Raw genomic sequence first — 19,544 nt, 5'->3', positions numbered from 1 at the left:
TGTCCCCACCGATCCCAGAGGGTTCAACCCCACTCCCTAGTCCCTCCATCCTAGGACAGGCCCTGCTGACTCAGTTCCCTTCCCTGCCCAGCTATTCTGGGACAATGAAGGTAGCAGATGGCAGGAGTTCTCTTCCTGCCACCTGACCCTCAGGATCTGAGAAGAACCCGAAACCCTGCTGCAGCTTCTAAGAGCAGCCGGCGGCTGTGGACAGAACTGCTCCTCTCACCGTGCCTGGCTCTGGGCTACATGGCCCTCCCTCTCCCAGCATCCCACTCCCATGACGTCAACCAGGATGACGGCAGATTTGGAGGTCTGTACCAGCTCCCCAGGGATGCGGCAAGCACTCTCAGAGACTGAGACCAGGCCTCTGGTGGTCCCCAACATGCCAGACACAGACGTGCTGGGAGCATTTTGGTTCTTCAAGGGCAGCGGACATGTCCAGAAGAGTTGTGGGCCCTGGTAGCCTAAGTTAGGGCCCCTCTAACCACATGCTTCCCCCTCCTTACCTCTCTCAGGGCCCAGGCCTGGTCCCTACGCCCAGCATCACTGGGATCTGTGCAGGGTAAGACAATGCTAGCCCCCTCAGGCCCTGTCCTCTTCTGTGTTCCCTTCCTTGAAGGCCCCTACCATCCTGGTCCTGTTTAGTCACCATTCAGTCCCTGGAGTCAGAGATGTTAAGGATCATTGTATTTACTTGGCCTCTACTTTGGATGGTCAATCGATTCTGTCACCTTTAGCTGATACCCAAGGCAAATCCTCAGCTCAGAGCCACCATGCTGACTTCCCAGATATTGTAGGGTTCCCAGTCCATGCCCTGGGGGCAGGAAAAGGAGGCGGGGCTCCTAGCACTGCAACTCATACCCACACAGGAGCATGGCACTGCCACAGATACATCCCCACATATGCATCATACATGCATAGCATTATACCGTATCACACACACGCCCACACAGTCCTCAGTCACCAAGCCTCCCTCTCCCTGCACCAGACTCTGGCCACACACCACATCCCATCACCAAATGTGGCCATCACCACTGATCAGAGACTTTTCCAGCCAGGAACACTGGCTGCCCATGGCAGGAAACGGGACAGAAAGAGACTTAAATAAAGGTTTAATGTCTCACAGATTGGATGTCAGAAAGAACAGCTTTAGATGATTGTCTTGGCCTTTCCTTCATGGTGGCAAAGTAGCTTCCCGAGAGCCAGGCATCCCACCCACATTCACAGTAGGGAAAAAGAATCTTGGGCTGTGAAACTTACTCCAGAAACCTCGGCTGGCTTTCCTCAGTTCACGCTGAGTCACACGGTAGCTTCTCGCAGCAAAGAAGGCTGGGACAATGAACCAAGTCAGTCACAATTGACAGGGACCCACCATGGTCCTTCTGAGCCTGCTGAGCTTCCAAAGCCCAGGTTCCTTGGCCAGGCAAGGAGATCTAGGAGCAGCTGAGACCAGTCCCATAGCTGCAGGTCACAGACCCTGGTTTTGTCCTAATGGCCCTGGTCCTCAAGGAACGACTGAGGTCAGTTCCCAGTCAGGGCACATGTCACTCTCCGGAGAGTAAGGACCCTGAAAAGTGCACCCGCAGCCTCTGTGGAGTGACTAGGTCCCTGGGCCTGAGACACCTTCAACACCAACCACTGTCCAGGTCCTGGCCTTTCCTGTCACCCAGGGACCATCTGTCAGTGGGCACTCAACCAGGAGCCCTCAGGATTGCTTAGAAAATGGGGGAGGGGTCCGGCAGAAGCATCCATCAACCTCTGCTGCAGTTCAGAGTTCACAGTGCCACCAGCAGGGGACACCAGGGTGTGTCTGGATAGAGGAGGCAATGGAGGGAGCGAAATCTGCAAAGAAGTCAACAGGGAGAGGTGGTTACCCCAACCTCACTGACCCACAGGCGCTGTGAACACTCAGCCCAGGTAACGCTGTGTCACATGGGGCTATCCCATGCCTGGTAGGATGGTGGCATCCCCAGGTAACTCTGTGTCACATGGGGCTATCCCATGCATGGCAGGATGGTGGCATCCCCAGGTAACTCTGTGTCACATGGGGCTATCCCATGCCTGGCAGGATGGCAGCATCCCTAGGCTCTTCCCAAGAAAGGCTAGTAGCACCCCAAAAACGGAGCAATCAGAACCGTCTCCAGACATTGGCAAAATCACCCCCAATTTGGGAACCTCTCCTTTGAGACACCTTGAAAGCCAGAGGCAACCCCGAGCACCTATTGACGGAATTCTAGAATCTTCAAGCTCACAAAAAATCTAGCATCAACTAACTAAGACTATGGCTCACATGCCCCTGCTGATAGCCAACTCGCTCCACTAAAAGACTCCTTGCCAGGCGATGGTAGCACACACCTTTAATCCCAGCACTCTGAGTTCAAGGCCAGCTTGGTCTACAGAGTGAATTCTAGGACAGCCAGAGCTATACAGAGAAACCCTGTCTTGAAAAAAAACAAAAATCAAACAAACAAACAAACAAAAAAAGACAGCTCCTTTTCTCTTGGAACTTTGAATTCCTTCCCTACACGGAGCCAAATTCCATCTCCTTGAGACAAGGCTGTGCTTACTATAGCCCTGGCCTCAGGGCTCTCGGAACAGCCATTGGCTCCAGTGTTACAGATGGAGGAATGGAAGCACCGAGAGGACCTCAGCTAATGTCACACAGAAAGTAGCCGAATACAAATGTAAACCTATTCTCTCTGCTCCCAGCTCTGTGTTCCCATGGCCTGTGCACTACTCTCCCTCCAAGCTCCTCCACCTTTGGGTGCCTAGGCTCGGTCCCCACCTCCATCCTGCACCTCAGCCCACACCCACCTGGAGGGGTCCTCTTCATGGGAGAAGGGGCCCTGTAGCTTGATGATGTTCAGTTTCCCCTCAAAGACCCCGTAGCTGAGGGTGACCTGCGGGGAGATGGGAGGGCATTTGGGAGATGTCCCACTTGGGAGGCCCACAAGGGGAGCATTTTGGTACCAGGAGAGAAGACTCTGGGCCTCCAAAGAGGCCTGACAATTGAGCCTCCCGTACCCGTGGAACCCAGCCTCTCCCCAAAGGCACTGCAGCCTGAAATCATGCTCCTGCCTCCGTCTGTTTGGGCCCAGCAGCCATACTTACCCAGGAAGCTGGTGATTCTTGCTTTCTACAAAGCTCATCGAGAAGGGATCATTTCCCTCAGCTGAGTGCCCAGACTAGCTAGGTTACCACAGCCCCATGCGGGCCTCAGCCAGTCCTGGACTATACAATGTCAGGAAGACATGAGACAGAAACTGCAACTAAGAAACGGACACAAGCCACGACGACAGACTGACGACTTGGCCACCAGGGCTCATTATCCTCCGCCTGACTACCCCAGCTGTGAGCCACATTTAGCTTATTTTTCTGGCTCTCGGTTTTCCCAGCTATAGAACGGGGATAATATTTGCGGTTGGCCTTGGGAGATTTTATTTATTTATATTTAGACAGGGACTGGAACTTCTGACCCTCCTGCCTCTTCCCCCAAGGGCTGGGGTTAGAGTTCCACACCACCAGACCTGATTTGTGAAGATCTAGGGATCAAACTCAGGGCTTTATGCACGTTACATAAGCGCTGTGCACACCACGCTACACCCCAGCCCTGTAGTCGGCCCTCAGTATCTGCAGCTTCTACATCTGTGGATCCAACCATGGGTTGAAAATATCCCAACGGCTGCATCTGAGCTGCACACTTTCTCCCTTCTCATTTATTCCCTAAACAACACAGCGTCACATTTTACCGAGTCTTTCTATCCTATTAGGAATGGAAAATAACCCAACGCTGATTTAACGCGTGTGGAGGAGGGGTATGGGTTCTGCCGAACACTGCAGCCCTTCACGGAAGCGACTGAAGCTGAGAGTCTGGGGATCCCCGGGGTCCTGGAAGCAGCAGTCCCTGTGGACACTGAGGGAGGCCAGTGCAGCCACAACATGACTGGCAGAAACAGGCAGTGAGGAGAGCAACTCCCCTCAGGCTGCCGAGTGTCTCAAAAAGCAATGACAGTTACATGCTTCGTTTCTGGTCACCCCAAACTTGTCCCCCTTTCCTGGCTTCCTAATAGGTGGGCCCTACACCCTGGTCCCCTGCCTCCTCAGTCTACTGACTCCAGGCACTGACCCAAGCTAGGCCATCAGACCGTGGGATCTAAAGGTCAGCTGAGGGTCTCTGGACCCTCTCTCCTTGGTGACTGCAGACCTCGGGCTAAGATTGTGCCATCCCAGGGACTTAGTCACCTGAGGACAAGGCTGGTGAGGAGAGAGTAGATGGGACAGGAGATTGTCCCTTCTGAATGCCAGGTTCCATCCCTCTTTCTTACTCAATCTCATATGCACTTCCGTCACGTGTGTCCCCGGTTCTGACTCTGTAAGGCAGGAGACCTCGGGCCCTCTGGTCAGGCAGTGGGACTGGTAGGCAGGCCTACAAGCCAAGCCAGTCTGTCCCAAGAGCAGTTGTGGGCCGTCAGGCGCAGGTTAATCATCTGTTCATCAGTCATAATGGGCTTTGGGGACCAGTGACATGATTGGGACCTTGTGATGGAGGGGACTCCAGACAGGAGCCAGAAGGCCCACCTGGCTTTTCCAGTGGGTTCCTCAGGAGGGCAATGTGGTGGATAGAGGATTCAGAATGGAAAGAGAAGCAGGGGAGGGGGGAAATGGGGGTGCCTGGGGGCATCACCTATGCCTGTAAAGTCTTCCCAGATGGAAGGAATAGGAGGCCTGAGCTACTGTGTCCAGAAGAGGTACACTGCTCCCTGGGCCTCTGTTTCCCCACCAGTATGTGATGGCTCCATAAGCTCAAGTTCCAGGTTGATTTCGAGTACCCCAACCTTCCTCTGGGGAGACCCTTTTCCCCCACCCCTCGCCCTCTGCTCGGCAGTTGGCTCACCTGCTCCAGAAGCTGGGCGGCCCCCAGCAGCTGCAGGGTCTCCAAATGGGAGTGGAAAAGGGGGCTGGGCTGCAGGTGGCCTCCCAGCTTGCACTCAATGATGTAGCCCACGGTGCAGTCATCAGGCAGGCGGATGAGAGCGGAAGTGTCCACGAAGTGGGAGCCGCTGAAGGACAGAGCAGGGTGGTGGCCCCTGACCCAGGCCCTGCACACCTGCGCCCCCTCCCGCCTCCCAGCAGGGCCTGCGCTAGGTAAGCTAGCACACAGCACTAGGACACTGACTCCTCCCCTGAGGAGTGGGTGGATAGCAGCCCTGTCTCACCAGGGTCCTGGAAGGGCCAGGTGGAGGAACGGCGAGGAGCCCTGCTAAATGTAGCCTTCCTTCTCCCCCTTTCCTCTCTCTCGTTCGCTCATAGATTCACTGTTCAGCCTGACACCCCCTGGCTCCCTGTACCTCACTAGCGATGAGGGCTCAGAAGGGCCCAGACATGAGAAAGAGGCGCTTCTTGCCTGCCACAGACTGGGGTACTGAGGCTGGGGCTAAGTCAGAGGGAAGCATGTGGTTTAGGGGACCGGGGAGAAAAGGTGGACTTCCCAGAGGCAGCAGCAGGCCTTCAACAGCATCAACCAGTGTCCCAGAGAACAGCTCCTGACTGTCCAGGGCCATCAATGTCCTTTCCTCAGGATGCCCTGGCCAGGGGTGGGGTGGGCACAGAAATCCAGGCTGAGAGCACCCCAGCTGCCCATGTAGATGGGATGGGACCACAGAGGTGGGCGGAGCACAGTGGGGCAACCCTAGTCAAAGAGACAACCTCTGGTCTCAGGTGCGAGCCTGCTCTGGGCTTGCCCTAGGGACAGCGTGCCTACTGACATCCTGAATCCTCTGAGAAACAAAGGGCAGATGGGGACGGTGGTCGAGCAGCTGGGTGACCTTGAACCTAGGTAACCTAAGGCTTGTCAGCCTCTCATGCCCTCCTGTTTGCTCTAGCCTAACTCAGGGCAAAGATCCATGCAAGCTTGTGGCCACTGACATCAACCTGGGAAACCAGAGTCAGCCACTTCCAGAATGGCAATATTCCACTTACCCACCCCCATGCTCCCAGGATCCCTCTCTCCTGTGCGGGGAGCCTTCAGGCATGTCTCAGATAAAATGCCACATCTTCCAGGCAGCCTTCCTTCTGTCCCCAGTCCATAGCCCTCTCCTCCGTCTCTGAGGGCTCCAATGCTTAACCCCCATGACGCCAATTGTCAGAAGATAAGGGTAGGGCTGCCAAGGCCCCCTGACCCACAGCTCCTGTCTGCCCAGACATTTTTCCACTAAGCCCTTACAGTGCCATTGGCCACATATTTTCAGTTCCATTTATACCTGGGGAAACTAAGGCTGAGTGTACTGAACCACATTCCCAGAAGTCAACAGAAATGTTCCTCACAGGTCTGGGCTGCCCTGACGCAACTGAGTAAGAGGCCATTTCCTCTGGGCACCCTCTTGCCCCACCTGCCTCAAAGGCCCCTCTTGTACACCACCCGTCTCTCCTGGGCCTCCGCTTACCTGGCCCATGGGACCATCTTCAAAGCCAGTTGGCGGCTGATGCAGAAGCCAGCGCCCCCTGTGGCAAACCAGAACCGTACCAGCCTCTGGAAAAAGGAGGAGAGAGACACAGTGAGCCCAGGGAACTCAGGGGCACCAGTTAAACCGACCCCTCCCCCCGACCACCATGATCCCGAAGCTCTGAAGCCTGGCTTTAGCATTTCCACTTCACAGCTAGGGAACCAAGGCCCGGTGTCACACAGCTAATGAGGAGTGGTGAGGCTATAGGGGAATCGCAAACCCAGCCAGAGTCTGGCTTTCCGGAAGAGGAGGCATTGGGTCTGAGACATCCTTGTAAACCCCCATAGGAGAGGGATCCTAAGGGTGGCAGTGACAGGGAGACATGTGCCATTCTACCCTCTTCCTTTGGGGGGACCTGGCACCTGCTCCCCTAGGTCACAGAGGTGGCCAGAGGCTTCTGGAATAAAGTACAAGGCTGGGCCCCTTGACCCAGTAATAGCACATGACTTAGGCCAGTCAATCAGAGCCCTTCCCAGAGTGCTCTGGGAAGACCAGAGGAGAGATCACTGTACAGGATCACTAGCCAGAGAATCAGGAGTCCCTGATACCACCAACACCAGGCCTCTTGTTCTCACTTTCCCCACTCCCAATCCCTGAGGCTGAGGACGGCTTTCCACGGATGAAGAGCATGAGGCCACCCCTGGAGTAAAGAGGGAGCAATGTTGGGAGCACCTGTGGGCAGGCAACCCTCTGACATCACCATCCCCAGTAATGGGTAGCAGCCCTTCCACCATTTTCTGAGTCCTCCACCATATTTGCCTCAGCCCAGGCCTCTTCCCGGTTCTCTTGTGACGACCCTGAATTCACCTATGGGTTCTCCAAATCTTCTGGGGAATTTTTCCCTTCTGCCATTTCATCTCTTGGTCTAACAATGCCATCCCCCATATCTTTCCGCAGGTCCACAGCTGGTGTTTAACAAATGCATCTTGTGTTGGACTGAGCATTCCCCATGATGCTTTTGTAGAAAGATCCCTAGGAGGAGGCCCAAGCCTCCATCTCCCCACTTGGCTCATCTGCGGAACCTCAAGGGAGCCACTTCCGGGGCCTGGGCCTTAAATTAGACTTGGGAGCACAAATGCCCCAGTTCTGTCATCTGATAGCCCTCCTTTCTAATTTACGTCCACAAATGTCCTTTAGAGAGAGCTTAGGGTTCCAAGAAGCAGAACGACATCTCTTGAGGACCCAGCATTCAGGAAGGGCTCGATAATTTTGTTTTATTAAAATTAACAAGTGTGTGGCTTCTGCTCCTGTGTAATTACAGCAACACAGCATCATTGAATGGACCTCAGCCTGAGCCATCCCTGTGCCCGGCCCTGTGCTGAGGGCTGTGGAATGGCTGTACCCCAACCACAGTGACCAAGGCACAGAGGACTGAGGACACTTGCCTCAGAGCACAGAGCAGGAACCAATGCCAGGCCAGAGCTGTCCCACTCTGGAGAACTCCAGGCTCTCACCGGCCTGGGGACTCTGGGATTCTGGAACAGTCCAAGGCAGAAGAGGGGTATGAGGCATTCCCTTTGGCGCTGTGTGCCAAGGAGAGCATCGTGCATGTCTGGGTGTGCTGGTTACCTTGACACAAACTAGGGACACCTGGAAAGAGGGGCCCTCAGTTGAGACGATGCCTCCATGGGATGGGCTTGTAAGTAAGTCTGTGAGACTTTGGGGTGGGGGCGGGCAGGGGGCAATTCAAGACAAAGTTTTTCTGTGAATGTAGTCCTGGCTGTCCTGGAACTCATTCTGTAGACCAGGCTGACCTCAAACTCACAGAGATCTGCCTGCCTCTGACTTCCCAGTGTTGGCATTAAAAGTGTGTGCCACCACCCAGTTATGAGGCATTTATTTTCTTGACTAATGATTAATGTGGAAGAGTCACATAGCCCACTGTGTGGGCCATCAGTCCACAATGGGTGGTGCCACCTCTGGGCAGTGATCCTACGTTATAGAAGAAAGAAAATTAAGCAATCCATGAGAGGCAAGCCAGTAAGCAACACTCCTCCATGGGTTCCTGCCTCTCTTCCCACCTGAGTCCCTGCCTTGACTTCCCTCAAAGATTGGATGTGCTTGGGATACAAAAGTCAAATAAACTCTTTCCTCCCCAAGATGCTTTTGGTCATAGGACTTAGGACAGCAACAGAAAGCAAACCAGGACAGTGGGGCCCAGGGTCTGGCTGTACCCAATAAAGTGTTGAACTGGCCAGGCAAAACACGGCTAAGAAATGGCCCCTGTCATGTTCATCCAGTCCCCAGTTCAGGGACTCTGACAGATGGTCCCACCCGATTCTACGGCTCACAACCACCCCGTGAGTCAGGACTGTCATCACCTGCTCCGCAGATGAGAGACTGACACACAAAGAGGCTGACCAACTTCAGTCAGGGCCACCAAACCAGGAGCAACAGGGCTGCCATATGAACCCAGGGAGACAGACTCCAGTCTGGACTCCTCGGGCCTGAAGGGCGAGGGGCTCAAGCTGGATAGGAGGTCAGAGCGGAGGCTGAGGACACCCCTTGGCTCACCTGGAGTGGCACATGCACGCACCCTGGGGCCCAGGAGGATTTAATTAGGGCTCAGTGGCTGATGAGCTACTGATAATTAAGGCTCCAGTTTCCCCAGAGCAGCAGATGGTGGCCTGGGGAGGGAGGGGAAGCCCCAAGCATCGGCTCCTGCTCCAAGCAGGGCCTCCTGAGAGGGGGCCGCCTCCTCCTCCTCCCTGAGAGGGGGCTGCCTCCTCCTCCTCCTCCTCCCTGCCTTCTCCCTACCCTGCAGTTACTACCCAAGCTCCAGAAACTAGTCAGACTAGGGGGCAGGGAAGAACCGTGCTATTAGAGGAACACAGGCCAAACCTCACTATTCATCTGGTGTCTGTTTGAAGCACGGCCCAGTTCTCCTAGGCTTTGTTTGTTTCCTAACCTAACCACAGTGACATCCTACGACTTCGGTGACTAGACAGTGAAGAAGTTAGGGGAGTCTACAGTTCTGAGCAACCACGATGTATCACCTGACCCAGCAATCGTTTGGTATTTTTCTGGCTTTGAGACAGTTTCAGTCTGTAGCTCAGGCTGTCCTGGGAAGCCACTGTGTAAGCCTGGCTGGCCTTGAACTGGTGATAGCTGCCTCAACGTCCCCAGGTGATAAGATTACAGGCGGACACCCAATGGTGCTGGGGATCAAACCTAGGGCTTTGTACCTGCTAGGCAAGCGCTTTACCAACTGAGTTCCAGCCCCAGCCCAGGACTGTCGTGTTTTAAGATCCTGTACAAAACCTTGGTGACACCGGGTGCCTGGGGGCTGGGTCATGGGCGGAGTCAGAAAAGCCCAGCAGGCCAAACAGAGGTCTTCTTGCCAAGCCGGATACAGGATGACCAAGGCCTTACTAAGCAACCAGGTCCCGCCTCCCGGACAGGTCCCGCCCCTAGGATAGGCCCACCCCTGAGAGCAACAGCCAATTGGAAAAGGAGGAAGGGACACACCGTGCGGTTTTTTGATTGCAGCTCAGATGCGTGGATGGGCCGGTTCAGGCTGGGCTTGCCCACGTAGACATCACGGTTCCGTGGGAATGTTTTCAACAGCTGTAGCAATGCCCTGGGATTCACGTAGTTGTCATCGTCCACGTGGCAGAACCACCTGCGGGGATGGGGCCCGCAAAGAACTTGTGGAAATGCTGTGTCCCTGGGCCCCCACAGTCAAGAGCTAACAATGAAACTCAGTGCTGTCTTTGCGGGCACTGGGTCAAACCCTCCAGAGTCTGTCCTCGTGGTTTATCCTTCTTAGACAGCTAAGCACAGTAAAACTTTGGGAAAACACCACCACGTGACAATCACCACAACAAAGCTTTAGCATAGCTACGTTGAAACTCCCTAGCAGGATAGTGAAACACCTGTGACCCTTACAACAAGAACGAATGCTATTGGCTGATAAACAGAGTTCAGGGCTAGGGTCTAGGGCAGTGGTTCTCAGCCTGTGGGACCGGGATACCTCTGAGGGTCGAACAATTCTTTCATTGGGGTTGCCTAAGACCATCAGAAATATCAGACATTTGCATTATGGTTCATGACAGTAGCAAAATTACACCTATGAAGTAGCAACAAAAATGATTTTATGGTTGGGGTCACCACAACATAAGGAACTGTATTAAAGGGTCACAGTATTGGGAAGGTTGAGAACCACAGGGCTACAGGAAGGATCTGTGATAAGGATAGAATATTATTTTAATATGTGTTACATCTGTTTATGCTGTGGAACATCTGCTTAATGATGCAAAGATGTGCTGCATTCTTTTATGTTGCCTTTGTTTAACTCTGTGAAGCTGTGTTAACTGTGCCTGCCTGAAACACCTGATTGGTCTAATAAAGAACTGAGCCAATAGTAAGGCAGGAAAAAGGATAGGCGGGGCTGGGGGGCAGAGAGAATAAAGAGAAGGAGAAATCTTGGAGAAGAGGTGAAGGAGCAGGAAAAGAAGGGGCAGGCCAGACACGGAATAAGAAGTAAAGAAAAGATATACAGAAACAGAGAAAGGTAAAAGCCCAGAGGCAAAAGGCAGATGGGACAAATTAAGTTAAGAAAAGCTGGCTAGAAAGAATCCACGCTAAGGCTGGGCGTTCATAAGTAATAATAAGTCTCGGTGTGATTTCTCTGGGAGCTGGGTGGTGGCTCCCCACCCAAGAGTAGAGAGTAATAAAATAACCAACTACTATAGATTCTACTGGGGGAGGATGCAAACTGCATGGGACTTCTTCCATGGGGACGGGTTCTGACTACTGAGAGGCAAAGCCCAGGTTTAGAGTCTGACCAACGCTCAGGATACCGGGGGATGCAGGCAGAGCTGCCTTCTAACAGAACAGCTTGACCGCTTTCTCTGGTGTTCCTGGTGACCAAGCACCAGCCACTTCCTTCCATTCAAGAAAAATAAGACAATCCTGATTTCTCTAATGCGTACTTCAAGCTGTGCTTCCTACAGGTAGCTTCTATCCAAACCCTGTGTTTTGGGTCAGGCAGCATGCTGGGTACCCAAGGAGGAAGAGATAGCTACAGAACAGATGAAGACACAGACTTCAAGGCCATGCAGCCAATGAGTGCCAAGATTTGACTCCAGGTCGTCCACCTCCTGCCTGCTAGGTGGGAAAAGGTGAGTCAGACCCCAGGAGACCCCAAGATCCCTTCATTGGGTCCAGGTCCCTCCATTTAGTGGGGGAGCAGGGTGCTGGGGTATGGATGTCTGTATATGTTCAGGTACAGATAGGTATAAGCATTTAGAGGCCAGAAGCCAACCTTGGGTGTTGTTCCTCCTGTTACCACGCACCGAGATGGGATCTCTCACTGGGACCAGGAGCTTGGGATGTGAGAACTAGCCAGCCAGCCCCAAGACCTGCCTGTCTCCACCGCCTCGCACTGGGGTTAGAAGCATATTTACGTGCTTTGGGGAGTAGGTGTTGGGTATCGAACTCTGGTCCTTGACTTGCACAGCTGGCACTTTGCCCACTGAGCCATCTCAGACCCACAATTCCACTTCTTTGACAGGGCACTCAATTCAGAAGGTGGTCTGAGTCAGCCAACGAGATGACTCAGGAGGGAAAGGCACCTGCCAGAAATATGCTGGAAAGAGAGAACTAATTCCTAAAAAGTTGTCCTCTGACCTTCACACAAGGCCATGGCACACATACACCTACACATGTATACACACAGAGACACACACATAGATAAATAAACAAACAAACAAACGTAATTTTTAAAAAAACTAAGCCAGCCACGCCTTTAGTTCCAACACTCGGGAGGCAGAGGCAAGCAGATCTCTGTGAGCTTGAGGCTAACCTGGGCTACATAGCAGTACCAGGACAGCCAAAGCTACACAGTAAGACCCTGACTCAGAAAAAAAAAAAAGCAGAATAAAACAAAAACATGTTAAAGAGATGGACAGAGGCAAAAGTCACTCCAGCCCCAGCGGCCTAGCAACACTCACCTGAGTCCGCTGGCCAAGAAGGCATCAAATTCTGCAGCCATCTTGCAGGACAGAGCAGGGTGGCTGTGCTCTGCAGAGCAGTTGGTGACCACAAGGTGGGAACCTGGAGATAAGAAGCAGTCAGGGGACCTGCCCAGCCCCTCCCCCATGACACTGACCTCCCCCCTGGGCTGGACCTCAGAGAGCCTGGAGGCTCATCCCCTCCCAGGAGAACTGAGGCAGCAGACGGAATGGAGCCTTGTCCGGCAGCCTCTTACGTGTACTCTGCTCCTGGGTATCACAAGGTAGTCCCCAATGCTAATGGCAGGAGACAAAATCCCTGGGGACCACAGGGCCCCATCACAGCCTCCCTGCTCTTCCTGCCCACAGTGGAGGAATACCACCCCAGCTGAGGAGTTACCCAGTTACCCAGTCTCTCCTGGAGGTTTTCATCTGGGCTGTCAGTAAAGACAAATGTCTGTGGGGAGACAGAAGCATGAGGATGGGTTGATGGAGAGAGGCCCCCAGCTCCAGCCCACCGAGGCCACACCCCAGGTTAACCCCCACACAGGGGGGGACTGCAGACTTCTGTCCTCTGTCCTCAGACACACCCTCCTCATGCACACACACAACTAAGCTCTCAAGGACACACACTCGGGGTGAACCAGCCTGCTGTGGCTGCTCTCCAGGACCACACACCCTTAGCCAACTCATCCTTCTTCTGCATTGTATTAAGAAAGAAAGTGGGCTGTAAACCAAGCAGTGGTGGCTCACACCTTTATTCCCAGCCAGCACTCCAGAGACAGAGACAGGAGGACCTCTGAGTTAAAGGTCAGCCTAGACTACAGTGTGAGCTCCAGGACAGCCAAGACTACACATAGAGACCTTCTCTCAACAAACAAACAGAAGGAGAAGGGAAAAGTGTTGAAAGTTTCTGTCCCATCTGGTCCCTCGGCCATTCAGTCCCAAAGAAACAAACAGAGGCTTATATTAATATAAACTGTTTGCCCTATTAGCTCAGGCTTATTATTAACTAGCTCTTACGACTTAAATTAACCCATAATTCTTATCAAAGTTTAGCCACATGGCTCGGTACCTTTTCTCAGTAAGGCGTTCTCATCTTGTTTCCTGTCTGACTGGTGACTGTGTCTCTGCCTTTCCTTTTCCCAGAATTCACCTTGTCTGATTACCCCACCTATACTTCCTGTCTAGTTACTGGCCAATCAATGTTTTATTAAACCAGTATGAGTGACAAATCTTTGCGATGTACAAGAGCATTATCCCACAGCAAAAAGAAAGCACGCTGAATAAGCCATGGGAAGCAAGCCAGTAAGCAGCACCCCTCCATGGCCTCTGCTTCAGCTTCTGCTCTGGGTTCCTGCCTTGACTTCCTCTCCTGGGTTCTTCATGATGGACTGTAACCTGTGAGATAAAATAAACCTTTTCTTCCCCAAGTTGCTTTCAGTCATGGTGTTTATCACAGCAAAGAAAGCAAAGCCCCTCTAACCCTAACCCACAGGAGTATACAAACTGAAGGACTTCCCTCATCCATGCCCTCACACACCACACCATCAGGAAATAGCCACACCACACAGCCACGCCATACAACCACAAACCCTCATCCAAGTACAGAGACCACTAAGTGCACCAGAAACCTCACACACTGGCACAATCCTGAATTCTCAGATTTGGCATGTGCCAGAAGGGTCACTCACACCTCCTTCCCAATGACCTCCTAAAGATGAGGCTGAGCAGGATTCTAACACACAGACCTGGGCTGTTTCTTATTTTGTTTACTTGTTAAAACGAGTCTGGAACTCAACTAACCCCAAACTGACCTAAAACTGGTGACAATCTTCCTGTACTGGCTTCTCGTGTGCTGGGATTACAGGTGTGACCTGGCGTGACTAGGACATTTCCTGCCACCCTTAGGTGGGTGAGAATCGATCGCTTAGTCAAACAAATGCCAACTCCAAACCAAACAGCTTCAAACCCTCCAGAATCTGCCTGTGGACAAGACCGAGTTGCAGCAGGCAGGTAGGTAATAGGTCAACCCCACTCCAGAGCTAGCCCAGTGTATACAGACCTTCCCTACTGCCCAAACAGCTCACATTATTATAGAACATCTTGAAGGCCTTTGGTGGTACCCCTGACCTTTGGGCTGCTCAGCCAGCATTTGGAACACTTTTCAACCATTTCTAGGTGAGGGCTGAAGAAACAGTGTCCCCATGTTCAAGACCTCAGGAATCCTTATTCCCCACTGGACCCCACTGTGTGGCCTCCTCTGTCATCCTTCCAGAACAAGGATTCCAGCTATAGCGATCCTCCTTGTTCACCCACGATATCTTCACACCACAAACCCTCCCAGACTAAAACAAACTCTTTCCTGAGCCTCAGTTTACCTCTCTGTAAAGTAGGAGAACACACCAGCTGTGTGAGCAGAGTGAGATTCATGTAAGACAGGAAGAGTGAACAGGAAGTTGGAGTTGAGAGGGAAGGCAGGCTCTATTTCTTATATCTCACAGGGAACAGGGTCACAGGAAGCCAGAGCCAGGGGTGGGGCACTGGGAAGGGAGGGGGGGCATGAGGGAACCAGACCTCTCTCCCAAGGCCTACCACCCCAAGTTTACTTCCGAGCCACTGTCATCTCTCTACCTTGATCCTCAGAGCTATTGTCCCCTCAGGATCAGATGGGTGGCACCTGTTTACGCCATGTGTCCCTATTTCCCTTAGGATAAGTGTGGTCTGGGGGAGAGATGGCTCAGCAATTAAGAACACTTTCTTCTCTTCTAGAGGACCCAGGTTCAATTCCCAGCACCTACATGGCGGCTCACAGCTGGTCTGTAACTCCAATCCCAGGGGATCCACTGCCCTCTTCTGGCCTCCATGGGTACTGCGTGCACATTATGTGCAAGACATACACGCAGGCAAAAATACCCATACACACAAGAAATACTTTTAAAAAAAAAAAAAAGTTGTGTGGTCAAGGAAGAGACATCTGACCCTTGCCACCTAACATGACTTTACCTCAACACTTCCTGCCCTGCCCCAGGGCTTCTCTACTCAGATTTCTTTCAGTTACCCCAACACATTACAGACATATCTTCTGCACATTCTGAGCCCTTTAAACCTGAAACTGCCAACTCTAGCACCGCCCCCCACAAGAGACCTTCTCTGACATCTGCCAGCTACTCCAGAGGATCCTGTGCTGCTTCCCACTTTCTCCTCAGCCCCTCCCACCAGAAGGTAGCATCCTGTCTGTCCCCAGTGTGTCCCAACACAGGTAGGAAGGCCTCTCTCAAGGCCTTCTGAGCCCTCTTCCTGGGATCTGCTTCTGCCCATCACATTGAGCTGGTGCCAGAGCCCTGGATATTCAGGGGAGCTCAAGTGACCTAGGCCTGGTATCATCCTCTCTACCTCTCACACACACACAACATTGTCACCTGGACCCTGGAGCCCCTATCCATACCTGTTGTGTGGCCTCCTGTTGAGCCCCAGCCTCTCAAATCCCTGGAGACTACAGCATCAGGACTGAGCTCCTAAGAACTACAAGCAAGGGCCAGCACTGAAGCAGTGACCTAACACTTACCCAGCATGCTCAGGCCTTGGGTTCAATCTCTAACACTAGGTGGGGGAAGAAGGGGAGAACCCTCCCCCCCACCCAAAAAAGGCAAGAGTCAGGGTTTATTGATAGAGCAAGCACCTGCACTTGCCTGCATGAGGCCCTGGATTCCATGACCAGCTTCAAAAAGGTGAGCCCCACCCATCCTCTTCCCATTTGCTAGGTCCCAGAGCCCTGGAGCCACAGCGACTGTCTTCTTCCCCTTGTGCCCATGTGGTCTGTCCACCTACCTCACCCTCCACAGTATCCTGGCTTCTGTCTTTCTCTGCTCCCCAGGCTCGTCCTGGGTCCCCAGGCTGTCTTCCTTGGCCTCTGGCTGTATTCTGCTCTCACCCAAGCCCTACTCACAACACAGGTCTAGAGGGAGCCAACCAATGCGCCAGGCCTTTCTTGCCTGACCACATTTGCCACCAAATGGCTATGGGGTAGCAGAAGTCACGCCAGTCCAGAGCATGGAACAAACAGACTAAGAATACTTGCTGAGGTGGGGTAGGGGGGTGGAGCAGAGCTAGGAAAGGACTAGGGTCCAGGCCAGAGTCTGGGGGACCGGAGAAGATCCGGGAGCCCATGCTTTTGCACAGGGTGGTGGGTAGGAGCAGTAGGCTGCATTTGATTTATTTAAGCAAAAGACCCAGACAATAGTTAGTTGCAGTTTCACAGGCCGAGGAAACAAAGAGAACGGGAGGCTGCTGGGGCAGGGGAGGGGGTGGCCGGGGACCATCTGCTGCAGTGAAGGGGAGCCGGGGCTGAAGCCTTCTCCCCCTGCCCAGCCCCCACCCAGGAGGGGACTAGAGGAAGAAAAGCTCCTGGAAGCTCAAAACACACAAAACAGCCTTCTCCGCCCACCCCCTCTGCCAGACAAAAGCCATACATGAGTCTATCGGGGCACACTAAGCTGGGGCCACCTGTCACCCCATCACCTTTAACCAGCCGGGTGCCCAGCACTGGAGTTAACCAGCTAGGGCTGTTTCCAGATACACTTGTGTTGTGCAAATGTAGAAACAGAGGGCCTGTAGCCAAGATCACAGGGAAAAATAAAGCCTAGAAGAAAGAAAAGGGTCTCCCTGTCTCCTGTCCTTCCGGAACCTTTTCCTTTGCTCTGGTTGGGGGTTCCAGCACCTCTCCTGCCTCTGCCTGACCTCACTGTGGATGGGAAGTCAGTACCTGACATTGAGGTGGGTTTAGCACAGCTAGCACGCTGCCTCTGACTGAAGCCCCTTAGAGACGCTGGTAGGTGCCCCTTGACCAGGCCAGTTAGGCTTCAGCCTCTTTGCCAGCCTTGTTCTGCCAGGCACCAGCACCTCAGCTGGTGTTCCAGGACCAGTCTTCCAGTCAGAACCCTGGCAGTTCTGATTTGGGAGCCTGGCAGGAAAGAAAGGGGTCCCATTGAGAAGCAGGAGGGAATCCCTCTATGCTGTGGCCCACAGGCCTTCTGGGTGACTCTGGCCAGCCTGTCCCCATCTGCAGCCTTAGTTTCCTCGTTTGGGGCTAGGGCACCATCATGATGAGCAAGACAGGAAAGTCAGGGACCACGTGAGGCCCTGCTCCCTGGTACACATAGACGCAGCTCCATAAACAGGAAGGTCTGTGTGGAGGGCCAGCCCTGCTGGCTTCCGAGGAGGAACCATGCTCTCCTCAAGACCAAAAAAAAAAAAAGAAAAGAAAAGAAAAAAGAAAATTGTATTGGGACGGGAGTTCTGGGGGTGCAGGAAACTCTACTGGGAAAGGGCTCATGCCTGTACTGGATGTTGTGCCAGGAAACGGGGAGGTGGGCATCCTCTTCAGGTACCCCCACCTTTCCCTCACTGAACAGCCTCCTCTCCTTGGCCTCCCCTCCTCGGGCTCAGCCACTTCCTCCCACAGAGCCGGCAGCCACAATGGAGGCAGACTATGTGTGTGCACAAGTGTCTGAAACTACTTCTACCTCCTGAGGTGGTCTCCAGTGCCCCCATCCCTGACTCTGACTGATGGGGTCTTGAGTATGGGGAGGAGGGCTTTGCTTTCAGGGACCACACTTATTCCCCACACTTTCTTATTATTGTGTTTAGCATATGTGACTGTGTGTGAGCACTTGAACACACAAGCACACATACACACACACACACACACACGACACACACACGCGCACACACACACACATAAAGGTATTCCACATGCCAGATCTCCACCTCACCTTGACCTCCTGCCCACTCTGCCTTAGCCACTGTGTCCCAAAGGCAGCACAGGAAACTGGGAGGCTAGACACTCCCCGCACACCCTCGGCAGCACAGTGGGGCAGGAACTGAGAGGAAGTCTCCTTCCAGCAGGCCCCACCTCAATGTCTGCCCAGCATCCACACCACACCCCTGCTACAGGCAGCCTCATCCATCCTCAGAGCCAGGGTAGGCAACCACTCAGCTCTGGTGGGTTGCACCTTCCCGCCGGCTCTCAAATATCCTTGACCCTGAGGCAAGTTAAGACCAAGAATCTAAGAGAAGGGGGACCCAAAATGGGACAGAGGAGCCTAAAGCAGAGCCCCAGACTGAACCCCTGGAGCATGGCAGTGGGGGGCAGGCATGGAGGAATGAACGACTGGAGCGACCCCAGAAAGCACCCCCCCCTCCAGTGGGCAGCTTCTTCCCAGACCACCAGGAAGACCCCTGTGAGCTCCTCAGTCAGGAGCTTTCTCAGGCCTCAAGGCGGCCGGCCTGTCACCTGTTGCCTGGTCCTGGAGACCCACGTGTCAAGTAGCAGGTCCAGGCGAGAGCGGTGGAAGGCCCTGGTTGTCTTGACTGCGATGAAGATGTCGCCAAGCTGCAGTTCCAGGGACCCTGGGTTCTGCTGGTTCAGCCTGAGCGTGTCCTGTGCCATCCGCAGGGACAAACTTGAGTGATATCGTAGAGACAGGAGTCCCACGCACAGGAGGGTAAAGAGGGCTCCTGCCAGGCCCCGAAAGGCCCGGCAGTGCATTGGTACCGGGCCCCCAGACAGTTCAACCCCCGACTCCCCAATCAGTCTGGAGTGGGAGGCTGGTCAGGCGGGGGCCCTGGTATGGGCAAAAGTCTGGCAGGCATCAGGGGCGGGTACCGTTGGGAAAGGAGGAAGCTGGGTCTTCAGACCCAGAGCTGAGCCACCACTGTCCCGCCAGCCGCCAGCCGGCAGAGGCCACAAGCCCGCCACCTGCTCCTCCACCCTCCCTTCAGGCGGGGCCGCTTGGCTCCTGGCCCCGCCCCTGCTTCAGTCTGAGGGGCGGGGCTTGGCCTGGGAAGCCCCAAAGGCGGCTGCAGGGAGTCACTGAAGGGGGCCCAGAACAGCCTTCTGCTGCAGCCACACCAGACCCTGCATGGGAAGAAGCCCCTCAGCCTTCCTACACCCCACAGCCCTGCCGTTGGCTCCTATGAGCCAGAGACAATACCTGTTATTTCAATACCTGGAATTTCAGAGTCAACAGAGTTCTGGTCCACCCAGCCTTGGGTCCTGGCTCACTTTCCCTCCTGCCTGCCC

General features: G+C 53.8%; 1 protein-coding gene across 1 annotated transcript; it reads right to left on the bottom strand.

Annotated features, from left to right (window-relative positions):
• Positions 1-1,098: 1,098 nt before the first annotated feature.
• Mfng (MFNG O-fucosylpeptide 3-beta-N-acetylglucosaminyltransferase) lies at positions 1,099-19,232 on the bottom strand. The gene is made up of 8 exons (XM_087899002.1): positions 18,756-19,232; positions 12,869-12,917; positions 12,461-12,563; positions 9,975-10,128; positions 6,447-6,532; positions 4,898-5,063; positions 2,818-2,903; positions 1,099-1,845 (listed from the first exon to the last, which is right to left on the bottom strand). The coding sequence occupies exons 1-8, from the start codon at positions 19,008-19,010 to the stop codon at positions 1,779-1,781; spliced, it is 966 nt and encodes a 321-aa protein (XP_087755128.1). The 5' UTR covers positions 19,011-19,232; the 3' UTR covers positions 1,099-1,778.
• Between the last annotated feature and the right edge of the window lie 312 nt (positions 19,233-19,544).

Source organism: Myodes glareolus, chromosome 19 (assembly GCF_982192425.1).
Source record: "Myodes glareolus chromosome 19, mMyoGla1.1, whole genome shotgun sequence".
NCBI classification, from domain to species: Eukaryota; Metazoa; Chordata; class Mammalia; order Rodentia; family Cricetidae; genus Myodes; species Myodes glareolus.
This window is presented reverse-complemented; position numbering and strand designations above follow the sequence as displayed.

What these genes read in the sequence shown, in the direction of transcription:
- Mfng (XM_087899002.1), bottom strand. Translation starts at nt 19,010, where the DNA reads ATGCACTGCCGGGCCTTTCGGGGCCTGGCAGGAGCCCTCTTTACCCTC. An exon ending in TGCAATCAAAAAACCGCACG is followed by an intron (nt 6,533 to 9,974) that starts GTGTGTCCCTTC and finishes TCCTTTTTCCAG; the next exon opens with AGGCTGGTACGGTTCTGGTT. An exon ending in AAGATGGTCCCATGGGCCAG is followed by an intron (nt 5,064 to 6,446) that starts GTAAGCGGAGGC and finishes TCTGTCCTTCAG; the next exon opens with CGGCTCCCACTTCGTGGACA.